Raw genomic sequence first — 13,951 nt, forward strand, 5'->3', positions numbered from 1 at the left:
ATTGCATAACATTTCATAGCATATCATTACATATCATATCATTGCATAACATATTTAATCACATATTGTATTTCATAACACCTCAAGCATTGCATAGCAGTTCATGGCCTCTCATCTAAGAACATATTATCTCATATCATTAGGGTAGCATTTCAGCCATCAATATACATTTACATAGCCCATATCACCTCTCATATAATCCCGAGTACCCATAAGCAAACAAGATATCATTAGGGGAAGTTATTATATGAAAACTATGTTTTTGTTGAAACCTCAGCGTGTCAAAGTAGTGTATCTTACCTCGTAGAAGCGTACAACAAATGATAACGTAAGTTACTGAGCTTTGCAAGTATTCTCGACTACCTATAATCAACATAGGACCGTTTTATGAGTATAACGAGACTAAACTGACCTACAGTCTAAATACGTGTCACATACCCTGTAATTACCATCACTCCAGATAATAGTCCCTTTTTGACTATTACCCCTGGTAAGTTGTCTCTTTTTGTCTACTTCGAGACTATTATCCCAGGTAGTTAGTCTCTTTTTGTCTATTTCTAGACTATTACCCCAGGTAGTGAGTCTCTTTTTGTCTATTCTCAACTTTTGTCTATTTCTAGACTATTACCCCAGGTAGTTAGTCTCTTTCTGTCATTTTTCCCAAAAGCGGGTTTTACACCAAAAAGAAGACTCTTTTAAGGCCTAATGATGCAACGAAATCATTGATTAACTCCTACTTGATTTACATCACAATAACAAACGTTTTAGGTTACCGAATCGACAAAACGGACGATTTTCAATAGATTAACACACCCTATGGTCCAGATCTGATATGACACCCATAATAACTCCATTATATCATAAAAATATCAGTAACAACAAGATTATACCTTCCGGAATCTCCAACACACCAATAGATTGCAATAACGATTACCGGGTAACCCGAAATCAACGATTCTAGCAACGAAAAGCATATAATCGATCAAGACCAGGTATGAACAAATTGAATAGATGGAAATGATCAAAAATCAGTAATGATTGCAATCTATACCTTGAAGATGATTAGAAGGTCGAAATATAAGCCCTAGATCTCTCCGAATCGACCCGAAATCGATGGAATTGAACAAGGAATTTATTGTGGCACAAGAGGGCGGTTAGGGTTCAAAGAGAAGGTGATAATATCAGTAGTTAGAGGCTAATGACCATCTCCTACACCCTAATCCCGTTATTTAGTTTAACCCTATGTCAAAACTAGTCCCTAAGCTTCCAAACGACTCATATTTAGCTCAAAACACTTATAGGGAAATAGTTACAATTCGTTAAACACTTCAAGCACCTCTAAAGGCATATAAATACACCTTAAACACATTAGTACATCAATCACTAAGGCATTAAAGCCTTAGACATATAGCACATTAAACACTTTTAAGCATTAAATCTCCCAGAGACTTAACGGACACACAGTGTTGACTTAACAACTCAAGTTAACCGTTAATTAAAAAGTTTGGGATGTTACAAGAAAATAATGGTGATGAATTTCTAGAGAGAGATATGAGTGTAAGTGTTTGTGTTCTTGAGAGTTTAGAGAGAGAGAAGAGATGAAGAATGAGTGGGTGGTGGTGGAATGGGGGGATAAGAGTTGGGTCACGGGTTAGGGTTAGACCCATGGGTAGGATCCACATTCATTTTACTAGTTAATTTAAATGTCATCCAAATGAAAATCGATTAGCACCACTAATGACCTCGACTAACACATAAACCACCAATTCAATAATAAATTGACCCATATGAACGCATTGCATCCAATTGAACCTCAAATTGCACATGAACTATATTGGTTAACTCAATAGTTAGTTAAACTGTTCACAAGTCAAAGAGTCAAGGATCGTGGTTGTTACAATATAGGTATAAAATTGAAATGGAAAGAATAGAAATTTTGGGAATATTTTGTTTAAGATTTGTGAAATTAGGAATGAATACTCTCTCCGTCACATATTAAGTATCCTATTTTGACTTTTTGGGTTTTTTCTTTCAACTTTGACCGTAAATATTTTTGTTTGTATTATATAACAGTTGATATAACATATATGAATTGATTGAGTTTTACATGTACTTTTCATTGATATAACTTTTATCAACTAATGTATAAAACAAACAAAGATATTTAAGGTCAAAGTCGGAAGAAAAAGACTTGACCAATCAAAATTGGACAATTAAAATGGGACGGAGGGAGTAGAATATAAGGATTAAAAGATTTAGAAACAAATTTATGTTTGGTCACATCTTTGTGATGGTGGTGGTCGGAAAAGGAAGGAGGAAGAAGAGTGTTTTTATCTAAGTGGATGATTATACCTTTACTAACGGTCTTAAACTAACGATTGTTAGTGTCAGGAACTGCGACAATTCGTGTTTTATGTTAGGTGGCAAAAAAAAATCTCCGAAATGAAAATATGATTTTCTGATTAGCCACTAGCCAGGAGTTTTTTTTCCAAATTAGTGTAGTGAGAAAAATTATTTACCAAATTAGTATAATTTCAAAAATATTTACCAAATTAGTATATGATTTAAAAAAAAACGAACTTATTCTACCCAAATTATCTTCCATCTAAATTACAATACAACACCTGTCTTATGTATATCTACCTATTTGATTTCACCTAAATTATATTCATCCCGTTAAATTTGAATTTTATATCCTTAACCAAAACCTTCAACTAAACAAATTTATTCCGATATGGGCATAACCTTAAGCTTTTAACAAATCTATAACATTTGGTCAAAAAGTTGGAAGTAAATTCAAGCTTTCTAATTATATCATCCGCTTTTAACATTTAACAGATTGTGGTCTGTTAATTATATCATCAGTCAATGAAGCTATTTGATATTATCGGCTTCTTTTATAATAATTTTTGTTATTTTGATGTCAATATTTACGAGAGATAACAAGTAATAATTTTTATAAAAAGACGAACTTTTATGATATCAATAGATTCAGTCATTCAATTTTTGAACCTATCTAAGTTTCACCTATATTATCTTTATTCCAGTTAAGTTGAATTTTTCATGCTTAAAAAAGATTTGCTTCCACTTCTAAAAATCTGATCACTATTTCAAGGTTTATAAAAGCTTGCATCAACATGTAATATTTAATCTTGAGATGATGGTATAATAAAATAAGCTAATAATTTAATCCTTATATGAATTTCTATCTATTTATTGTAAATGTTTTTAATAAAAATCATGTTAAAATATGTTTTAACCCTAAATATTTTTAAAACTATACTAATTTAGTAATTAATTTTTCCCACTACACTAATTTAGAAAAAAACTCCACTAGCCAGTATAAATCGAGTTAAATATCTGTATAACAATAATAAACTTTTATAATAAACTTTTTTTTTTATTTTAATAAATAAATTGATGACTTGTATGTGAGTGTGTTATATATTGATTGGTGGGATGAATGGATGAAAGAAAGAGTTGGTAGCCTGATTCTACTTTTACGCTTTTTATTTATTCTTATTTTTGTCATTTTCTCTCTTTCCTCCTCTTCGATTTTCAAATTCCCTTTCTTCCTCATTTCCATTCCTCCTGCAAAATTTCTTACTCTAATTATTATACATCTATCTATATATCAATTAATTCATGGCAAATAATAATAATAATATCATAAAAGAAGGCGATCGATCGCCTCGTATTATATTACATGAACCTACCGGATCAACCGTTGAGGTCCATTTCTGTCTTCTTTTAATTTATTTTTTTTAGAATTTTGATAATATTTATGATTTATAATTAATTTCGTTTATTTGATATTCCATAATTGTTATTATACGACATTTTTTTGATCCAATTTTGAACCTAATCTGTGTGCTTGTGTTTATATTTCTTCTAGTATAATATAATTACGTAATTTTGATCGTTATTTAGGGCACATTTTCAATTTCCATAATTCCGTCAATATCGAGAATCATTAGGAATATCGTGAATTAATTATTTATGATTATGATTTATGATTATGTTATATACATGTGAGTGGATGATATATATATATATATATATATAGATTATATTGTTTTGTCTTGAGAAACAGCGAATTCGTTAGTGCATTTCTTAGATTATCAATTGAACGATTGTAAGAGACCGGCCACACTAAAAGCTTGTCATGTCAGACAATGACACTAAAACCCCCCTTTTTGCCTGTAGCGGACGATACTGTTACTTTGGACTTCGGTAATGATAAAAAACCGATTTAACACACACAAACTAGTATGACGAATTGACGACCACCATGACAGCACCACGCTGGCCATGATGTGGAACCACGGTGTGGTTCGTGACATGGTGCTCTAAGACTTTGTCTAAACTCTATAGCAATATGCTGTATGCTTTATGTTTTAACGGTATGATTGTCTTAAGCTTTGAATTTTACTTCAGGAGCTTGTAATATATTCATTCTAGGATACCAAGTATAACTTTTGATGTGGCAATCTTTTACATTCTATTGGTGCGTTTTTATGGAAAATCTGATTTGTATATACTACTGTACATGTAGGTGATGTTGTATGGGGCTCAGGTTATTTCTTGGAAGAATGAACGGAGAGAAGAACTACTTTTCATGAGCAACAAGGTATATCTAGATGTTTATGGATCCTGAAAGCTTATATTGTAATAATTGATAGGCCATTCATATAAATGGTGATTTATGTATGTATGGCTGACATGTATTTGATGAGTGTCCAACTACTTTACCTTGGTATGATATATTAAGCTTTTGTGTGTATCTATTGAACGTTTACTGTGACCAAAACATTGAACTACTTAAGGTATGGTATCCGGATTAATGATATAATGATTAAAAGGAAGACAATAGTTCTATGCTCTATTATTTCAGAGATGTATTTAAAATCGTACATTATTGATTTAACTCTCATTATCGCATATGCTCAGAGAAATAGTTCCAATTAGCTTCAATGAAACTTATGTATGATGTCTATTCAATTGTAGCTTGTGAATTAGTGAACATATTGGCATAAAAGCTGAAAAAGTGGAGTTGAATCATTGATTTTATAACTATCCTTAATGCATTATATCAAATTAGATTAAATTAGTCGAGTATACTTATACAGTTGCTTGATAAGATATCTACATGTGGAACCATCGACATAATAATGCCTTTCCAACTTGGTTTCATCATCATGCTTGACTTTATAGTAGAAAGCCTGAAAGGATTTTGTACTTTTATCTAATGTTACTGACTTACTGTGTACTTCTTAATTTTTCAGCCTTTCGGGGTGCTTATGTGGGAACCAATGTTCTTACCGCATTCTATTATATCAATTAACTCTCCTTTTCACATTGTCTTAATCTAAAATTTGTTCGTCCTTATTTTTGTTGAAGGATCATACGTAGGAGGACATGTTCTTATATCTATGTTAAAGAGCTATCTGTACTTCTTGCTCTTTAGCATGTCATGTTTTAATTCAGTTTTGATTTATACTACTTATTCATTACTATAAACTAACATCTGAATTTCCTCTGCAGGCAGTTTGGAAACCACCTAAACCCGTCAGAGGTGGCATACCCATTTGCTTTCCACAGGTTTCATTCTAACAGGCATTTTCTTTTCTTTTCTTTGTCTTGATAATAATTGTTAGATGTAATGTATATATGCAGTTTGCAAATTTTGGTACACTGGAGCAACATGGATTTGCCAGGAACAGATTATGGTTGTTAGACGATGATCCTTCTCCATTATCTCCAGCTAACAATCAATCCAGTGCAGATCTTTTATTAAAATCAACAGAAGAGGATCTGAAAACATGGCCGTATAGGTACTTCGTACATATTAGTCTTCAAAGATTGGATTAGTTTTTGTTAATTGTTCAATTGGGTTTTGGTGCTTAATCGAGATCTCACCTAATTACTTGTTTGCATGTAACAGATTTGAGTTGCGGCTTCGCATTTGTGTCAGTGCTGGCAAGCTAACATTGATCCCTCGCGTGAGAAATGTAGATACCAAGGCCTTCTCGTTTACCCTTGCTCTGCGTAATTATTTTTCTGTATCTGACGTCAGGTTTGCCTACTCCATCTTGTAATTGTTAGTGGGCCACTCTGCTTATCCAAATGTACAGCATTATTTGTAGCTGCTAGTCATTATTAGACTCACTGAAAACCCACTACTGCACTCTATGAGACATTAGCTTAATTTTCGATAGCTAAGCATGAAATATGCTTTCCGTAATTCTTTTAGAGTAATGAGATATAGGACTGAAATGCATGGGACTGAACATGCATAACTCAAATGCAGTGAAGTACGTGTAGAGGGCTTAGAGACACTTGATTATTTCGATAATATGTTAAAAAGAGAACGGTACACTGAGCAGGCAGATGCCATTACTTTTGACGGCGAGGTAAGATATGGTTGTCTACTTTTAATTTAGCTCCAAGACTCCAAATACATTACATCTGAAGTTTTTACGTATATTGGGGTCTGATAGTTTATACTTTTTAGATTGATCGTGTGTATTTGAGTACACCTACTAAAATTGCCATAATAGACCATGAGAAGAAGAGAACAATTGTTCTACGTAAAGAAGGCATGGTGGATGCAGGTATTGTTGCTATAGAATTTCACTTTTCAAGCTGTATTGTTAATTTTATCCTACATTTATGCCATTGTTGGTGCAATTTACAGTTTTGTGGAATCCTTGGGACAAAAAGGCAAAAGCAATTCCCGATTTGGCTGATGAGGACTATAAAACCATGTTATGTCTTGATGCTGCAGCTGTCGAAAACCCAATAAACCTAAAACCATGTGAAGAATGGAAAGGTCGTCAAGAGCTATCTATAGTGTCCTCAAGTTATTTCAGTGGGCAGTTAGATCCACAGAAGGTTATAAATGGCTTACGCTGATGCCGAGCAAAATGCAGATCTTCCATTAATTTCCAGGTTTTTTTTAACAATCTGCAATATTAATGTTGCTTCTACCTTCTACATTGATTTGGTGTGTAGGGTTCGTTAGATTATATATACCATAATATTCCAGTTGATCAGTGAGACTGTTGCATTTAGCTATGATCTGATCCACCAAATATACCTGGTACAATTAGGTCAACAAATTGCCACTCTTATAATTGTGTAATTGTTCTCAATTTTTATTATGGGATTCACGAGCAACATAAACTATATGTATCTATTCAGAGGTTTGAAATCAAATTGTGTTACTCGTTTGAATTTGATAATACTGTAATTATGATGTATTTGTATCTTACAACAAATCTGAAGCTTCTTAGCATCTATCACTTGGAGGAATGAAGAAGACACGTCCCAAATTTTTCTTTGGCTACCTTGTCGAAAGGATCATCTCCCAAATACAGATAAACAAAAGCCCTGCAAAGAATTTCACTTTCAAGTTTGCTTACCACCTTGCCATGCACTGCACTCATCAAAAACACATTTTTGTTAAAGGTTTACCCCGCATATAATAGCTTGGGCCGTTGTGAATGTGCTGAAAGTTGGGAAGATGGGATTGGGTAATGGACTAATGGGTCATGCGGATTGCTTGTTGTAGAAGGATGCGTTTGCCCCACTAACGGTTTTTTGTTCATTTTTTAGTTTTAGAACTTTAAATAATGCCTTCATTTGATGGAGTGAGTTCATTTGAGACCCTTACAAAAGTTGAGACTCAAGTCACAATCTGTCTTTTGGATAAAAAAAAACGAATAAAAATATGGTCAAGGACCTCAAGCATAGTTAAAATCACTTCATGTGACATTTAAATGGAATCCCATATATTTTAATCACGATAATGAAATTTCACATACTTCAGTCACATGTTTTTGAAATTTCACATATTTTTATCACATGCGATCAACAATGTAATCATAAGTGATTTAAACGGTCTCGAGCTCTGTAGTGGTCTTAAATAAACCCATCCCTTTAGTTAACAAAAAACATATTCATACATACCTTTTGTCTCTAGGACATTTCCAGGAAGGCATGTAACCTCAATTTCAGAACCAGGAGTCAACTTGACGTCATTCGTAGCTTCCCCCATAATCCTTCATGAAAAGAAATAACGGATTAACCTCAATAATAGAAGTGTATTTGAATCAAGCACATACTTCTCTAGCAGCTTATTCAAAAGCTCAAGCCCTGGTCTGGTTCATATAGGTGCAATTCATTTGAGTATTTGTATGTTCATATCTTTCTCGGGTTATTTGTAGTCATAAAGTTTACACAAAGTTATACGCGAACCGTTCTTCAAACAAAACAATATTTAGCATACAGTAAAAATTAGAATCTACCAGGAACTATAGATCACACCAGGCGGCTTGTAAAGGTTTGATTTATGGACAATAAGCAAATTTACCTTTTTGTGAGCTCGTTGTTTTTCCCACCAAGTTTCCATATAGCTGCTCCTATACCGTCATTAAAGTTCTTTCTTACCATGTTCATAGTAAGATTTGAAATTAGTATAATCATTTTGACCGAGATTCCTGCTGGATCATCAATCACCATTTTATACATTTCTTTTGTAGCCTTTGCTGGGTTTTCCAGAGTCTTTGAATTTACAACATCCATCAGTTTCCGGTTATCCACGTATATCCCTGCAACAAAATGATTGCTTAGAAATGGTTCAAAGAGGATTTGTACTTGAATGCATCTGTTGGTTGCATCAAACAACCCACCAACGCATCTTACTATCACTTTAAAATTTTGAATCTCTATGTACACTATAATATATAAGTACCGAAACTATAGATTCTGAATGACAACCCAAGCACACTTTTTTTCCTTAAACCGATAGCTTTCAACTCCTTCCCGTCACTTAGCTTAACCGGAAAGGAATAGCCCATCATTGTCTCGACTTCAACCGGCATCTCCTCATCCTTTTCGTGTAGGTTATTTTCATGAATTTCAGCTTCACCATCTACTATTATGTTTTCTTTGATCTCTTGCTCTCCGGGTGTCATCAATGTGTGTGAATTCATGTTTAATTTGGGGATAGTAGGTTAAAGTGAATTGTGAAATGTTGTTATTATTGGTTTATATTGTTATATAAAAGAGTAAGTTAGGAGTTTGAAATAAGATGGATATTAGAAGCCGTTAAAGTGGCCGGCTTTAGTTAACGTGATGAGACGGGAATGTAAATAACACTTTAGCGACTTGTATTTTATTCATTTATTTTTTTAGCATACGATTTCTTCTACACCCCTACTTTAGCCGAACATTTGCCCAAAAATAATAATACAGTAATAATTATTCGTGAACTATTGCGATTATGTTCGTAGTTGAACTAATCAAACATTCACAAGCTGCTTTGGTAACGAATATAAACATGCATCTCATTCGATTTGTGTATACTAATCTCATCGATCTATGTTCGTTCACAAACACATACACATGAGTGTATATTAAATATTATAAGTATATTGATTGTAATTGTAATGTAATACAGTACTGGAGTGAATAAACACAAACATAAACGTAAGGGGAGATTTGTTATGCTTTAGACAATCTAATGATTCATGTCCGTATATGTTATGGTTCATTTGTGTTGTTTTACCTTCTTAAACCAATGAACTTTAAAAAACTTTTAATATATCAAGGAAGCAACTTAATTTAACAAGTGAAATCAGATCACTTTCGTGTACGTATGTGAACCGTTATATCACAACAAACTGATGATGTAAAAGTCGCTCAACTTGGTACATCTAAAGTGTACAACCTCTAACTAATTTAGATTGTCTAAAATGTTCCAATTAAAAGGAAAAAAATGAATAGATATGTCAGAATTTTGTAAAAAACGTATTCAGAATTGCATCTATTCAGTCATTTTATATGTTACACATCGAGTGGCTACTGGCTACGTACAATTATATTTCAAAATAAATTGGGTATATATATATAAATCTAATCTGATATCATTTTTATCATATGTAAGGGTATGTTTGGCACAAAAGCTTGGAGCTGGGGTTGTGGTCAGGGACTTGGAGCTGGAGCTTAGAAATGGGACTAGGCAGTGCCGGCTTAACGTTTTTAGTGACCTTAAAATGAAATTTTTTTGGGGGCCTTTTTAGTTTATAAAAAGAACATGATTGTCTTATATTTAAACCAAAAGCCTTAAATTTTAACCCTTTTTGAATGATTAGATTTAAAGTTACGGATTCAATTCAACGTTAACAATCAAACAAATTTTTTTTATATATCTTAAATCTTCTACAAACTAGTTTTTCAAGATTAAACAAATGTTTATCAAAAACTTTTCAACAAAATAAAAAAACGAAAGCAATAATAATAAAAATTAATTAGAAATTTAAGGGATATACTAAAAAAATAGCTTATAAATCACATCATACTATATATAAAAGTCTCATAACTTTAAAACCAACATCGACACTTTTATAAATCATTATCGTAACAAACCTCTTTATTTTAAGGTTTATAAACCAAAACTCTAAACATAAGTTAAAACTACATAAGCCCAAAAAATAAAAATTTTGGGGGCCTATGAGAATATAGAGGCCTCAAGCCATTGCTTAGCTTAGTACACCTATTGAGCCGGCCATGGGGCTAGGAGCTGGGGCTTCTATTTCAACCCTTCTTTCACAAGCTTTTATTTTAAAAACCTTACGAGGCTTTTAGGAGTTTTTTTGGGCTGACGCTTTTAATTTAAAATATATATCCAAACAGGGTTATGGAGTTTTTTTTAAAAGCTCGGGGCTTTTAAGCTCCTAAAAGCCCCTAAAAGCCCTCTACCAAACAGACACTAAACGTATGAGTAGTTTTTTTTATCCGCGTACTGTTGAATTGATTTTTCAAATCTTTTAACAATAACAATAATAATCAAATAAAATTTGGTTTAGCAGTTAAAAAAATAAATTAATAAATAAAATTTGGTTTAGTTAGCATAGTGTAAATGTATTGTTTATTTTTATGGATACTTGAAAGGAATTAAATGAATTATAACACTACAATTTACAAAGTAAAAATATTAAGGTAAGGTATCAATTAAATTATAAGTAGCTGACATAAATTAATTTATCATCCACACTTTATGAAGCAAAGCAGTGGCTACCATAATTATCAGCAACACAAATATAACGCTAAAATGCAAATAAGAAATGAAACCAATTCTGATTTTAAGCTAAAAGAACAAAAAACCCTAACCTTTCCTAATGTCTCAGTTATAGAAAAAATTAAAAGAAAGTTTGTGATAATTATATTGTCACAAATTCATTTATTGAAGGGGGTTTGGCATGATTGTACTTCAAAAAGCCATACATTTTTAGTCTTCTCTTACCTAACTCAAAATAAACTTCGTTTTTAGAATTTCACATCTTTGGTCTGGCATGACTTTCACATTATTTTTTGAGTTAATTGTAGGATTCGTATGTGGTTTACCTATTTTCGTGGTTTATATCTCTGTTAAGTTTTTTAAACAAAATCGTCCAAGCTTGTCATATTCATGGCAAGTTACGTCCTTGTGGCTAACGACGTTATTATTTGGCCATTAAGTCGATTCATGTGAGTGCAGTTTTGTAATCTGTCACCCACAAACAACTTTGTAATTGCACGATTCGTCTCTATGGTTTGTCCATTTTAGTGGTTTACATCCCTACTCAAGAAATTTTGTGGAATAGATCCTAAGTACGCAAATTTATTGCATGTTCCATCCCTGTGATGCACGATTTTCGTACAAATTTTTTTGGATCTATTCAAATTTTCGTGGTTTACATCCTTGTTAATAGTAAATTTGTTTAAAAAAACTAAATCATATTCAAATAATTATATTTGTTTGAGTTTGAGTTTTATTAATAGCCTTAATAGTAAATTTGTAACAATTTGCAGTTTTTAGAATTGTTTATTTTTGTTGTTTTTCTTAACTCAAGTCAACAAACAAAGTTGAAATTCGCATCAAAGTTAGTTTTTGACAAGGAAAAAAAAGCTTAGTCGTCCCAATGTATTCTTTTTCTTCTTTTCATTTTCTTTGTTGTCCCACTTTTCATATTTCAGAGTATTCTAAATCTTGGCGCCATTGTACTGCATGCTGCTGTTTCTACAAGTCTACAAGAAACCGCCGTTGTCATCAGCATCAAAGCAGACAAAGACTCTAGTTGCTGCCACCAAATGCCACTATACCATAGTTGTGTCAATGTCTCTATACAATAGCTGTATTATTGACCGTTCTGGCATTCTAATCCACTTCGTACAAAGAATCTTCATATCAAACCTAGTCATTGCCACAATGCGCCGCCATACAGAAGTGGCACCGCTCACAACGACGGTTTACTTCTCTTTTTCCAGCAGGACAAGACATCTGCCTTAGGACAAAAGGATTGAATGTTTAAAAAGCAAAAGTTGAAGTGAAGTAGAAGATGAAGACATTATTTGTAGATTTGAGTTTTTTATGTTTGTTTTTGTTTATTATTCTTATCTTTTTATGTTTCAAGCTAGCATCGCTCAAGCGCTTAGCTTACGCGAAGTATTAGACTACGTTGATATTATTCATAATACAGAGACTAGATTGAAACATTATGGTAAACCACACCTACTGTAACCTTAATTACATCACAAAATATTATCAATACAGATAGTGATAATATTTGTGATGTGATTAGGGTAATAGTAGAAGTGGTTTATATAGCCCACAATGTTTCAATCTAGTCCTTTTATTATCACTGTTATCAATAGTCCTTTTATATAGACCCGCATGCTAAGCGTGTGAGCAATTCTATCTTGGAATATAAAAAGATAAGAACAATAAACATTAAAAAACTCAAATTTATAAGTAATGTCTTCATCTTCTACTTCACTACAATTTATATTCTATAAACATTCAATCCCTTTATGATTTAAGGCAGATGTCGCGTCTGGTAGTTGAACACCTTTTCTCCCCATTTCCGCCGCCCCGACTTGTATTTGTGCCAGAAAAGGATAAGTAAACCGCTAGTGTGAGCGGTGCCGCTTTTGTATGGCGGGAATTTGTTGAATTGGTTTAATAGAAGTAGTTGTGTGCTTCATCGATTTTAATACTTATTCTTCTATGGTGGTACATTGTGACGATAACTAGGATTCTGTATGCAAGTCGCCAGAACGGTCTATAATACCACTATTGCTAGCAACGGTGACACTACTATTGTAGAGCAACTTATGGTAGTGGCCTCTAGAAGCTTTGTCTGCTTCGATGGGGGTGAGAGCGGCGGCTATCTGCGGTAACAACAACATGTCGTACGATGACATTAGGGTTTAGCATACTCTGAAATCTGAAAAGTGGGACGACAACAAAAACGAAAAGAAGAAAAAGAATAGCTCGGGACGAGTAGGCTTTTTTGGTCCATGTCGGCAACTAATTTTGATGCGAATTTCAAGTTTTTCTTTTTGACTTGAGTGAACGAAAAAAAAATATACATCTTTGAAAGGTACGAATTGTAATGACTACAATGATATATATACATATAAAACAACATATCAACGATTGAGGTTATTGGTGTCTCATCTTTCTTGATTCTTAATACATACACACACATATATGTATATTTTATATATTTATATATAGAGTATAATTGGATGTGGATATATTCCAATTAGGGATGACAACGGGCCGAGTATGGGTCGAGTTTAGTTAATCCTGGACTGGAATAAAAATCACCATCGCAAACCCGGACCTGGACCTGGACTTGGACCTGACGGGTACTTGTTTACTTGCTAATCGTTGGATAATGGGTTTATTTTCCCACGGGTAATCGAGGATCCATTAGAAGAATATTTTTTTGAAATCTGGATTGTTCACCATAACATAATAAATTAACCTTACATCTTACCACTCCATAAGTATGATATATATTATGAATTTGTGCATTCTGATAGAAAAAGAAACAGATAGCCATATTTATAAACTCCACATATAGCAAGGTAACATATTTCATATAATTTAGACACACAA

General features: G+C 32.9%; 2 protein-coding genes across 2 annotated transcripts; one reads left to right on the forward strand and one right to left on the reverse strand.

Moving 5' to 3' along the window:
* Positions 1-3,542: 3,542 nt before the first annotated feature.
* Positions 3,543-7,241, forward strand: LOC122587005 (putative glucose-6-phosphate 1-epimerase). Its single transcript, XM_043759061.1, has 8 exons — positions 3,543-3,732; positions 4,556-4,630; positions 5,545-5,601; positions 5,677-5,834; positions 5,945-6,076; positions 6,311-6,413; positions 6,515-6,614; positions 6,698-7,241. Exons 1-8 carry the CDS (start codon positions 3,646-3,648, stop codon positions 6,913-6,915), a joined length of 930 nt encoding a protein of 309 aa, XP_043614996.1. The 5' UTR covers positions 3,543-3,645; the 3' UTR covers positions 6,916-7,241.
* LOC122587006 (chalcone isomerase-like protein 1) lies at positions 7,232-9,005 on the reverse strand. The gene is made up of 4 exons (XM_043759062.1): positions 8,756-9,005; positions 8,375-8,612; positions 7,972-8,063; positions 7,232-7,438 (listed from the first exon to the last, which is right to left on the reverse strand). Exons 1-4 carry the CDS (start codon positions 8,994-8,996, stop codon positions 7,302-7,304), a joined length of 708 nt encoding a protein of 235 aa, XP_043614997.1. The 5' UTR covers positions 8,997-9,005; the 3' UTR covers positions 7,232-7,301.
* Positions 9,006-13,951: the final 4,946 nt, after the last annotated feature.

The sequence above is a fragment of the Erigeron canadensis genome, chromosome 2 (genome assembly GCF_010389155.1).
Source record: "Erigeron canadensis isolate Cc75 chromosome 2, C_canadensis_v1, whole genome shotgun sequence".
NCBI classification, from domain to species: domain Eukaryota; kingdom Viridiplantae; phylum Streptophyta; class Magnoliopsida; order Asterales; family Asteraceae; genus Erigeron; species Erigeron canadensis.